This window comes from Sinocyclocheilus anshuiensis, unplaced genomic scaffold, assembly GCF_001515605.1.
Source record: "Sinocyclocheilus anshuiensis isolate Anshui unplaced genomic scaffold, SAMN03320099.WGS_v1.1 scaffold369, whole genome shotgun sequence".
NCBI classification, from domain to species: Eukaryota; Metazoa; Chordata; class Actinopteri; order Cypriniformes; family Cyprinidae; genus Sinocyclocheilus; species Sinocyclocheilus anshuiensis.
The window spans coordinates 33955-34353 of record NW_015540935.1 but is presented as its reverse complement, the minus strand read 5'-3'; the positions used below and the strand labels follow the sequence as shown (position 1 = coordinate 34353).

General features: G+C 47.6%; 1 protein-coding gene across 1 annotated transcript in view; it reads right to left on the bottom strand.

The window, feature by feature from the left end:
- LOC107689551 (regulating synaptic membrane exocytosis protein 2-like) overlaps nucleotides 1-399 on the bottom strand; it is a gene marked incomplete at its 5' end in the record, with an annotated part of 64704 nt that overhangs the window by 30428 nt on the left and 33877 nt on the right. The window contains one exon of the mRNA XM_016487573.1: nucleotides 3-155. Coding sequence (XP_016343059.1) covers nucleotides 3-155 — 153 coding nt within the window. The remainder of the gene's footprint in view (nucleotides 1-2; nucleotides 156-399) is intronic.

Sequence of the window (399 nt, the reverse complement as noted above, 5' to 3'; positions counted from 1 at the left end):
GTTCCTCCTGTTCTTCCTCTTCCTCTGGGTTGACAGTAGCCCCGCCCACTTCCCCATCATGCCCCGCCCCCCGTGCGCTCGCTGTAGTGGCTTCCACCTGCTCTTCCACAGAGACAGAGCCCTCCTCTCCCTGACTCTGAAGAGCCTCCGCACGGCTGACATTCACACACAGACAAACGGACACGTAAACCAAGCCATGACACCATGAAAGGAAGCATGCAAGACAGAAAAGACACAGAAAAGACCGATATAAGCTTGGCAGACATGCAGATGAAGAAAAAAAGAGAAACCTTAAACAAAACAACAGTATGAAAATGTGAAAATGAGTGCCGTCAAACGATTATTCGTGATTAATCGCATCCAAAATATAAGTTTGTGCTTACATAATATGTGTGTGTG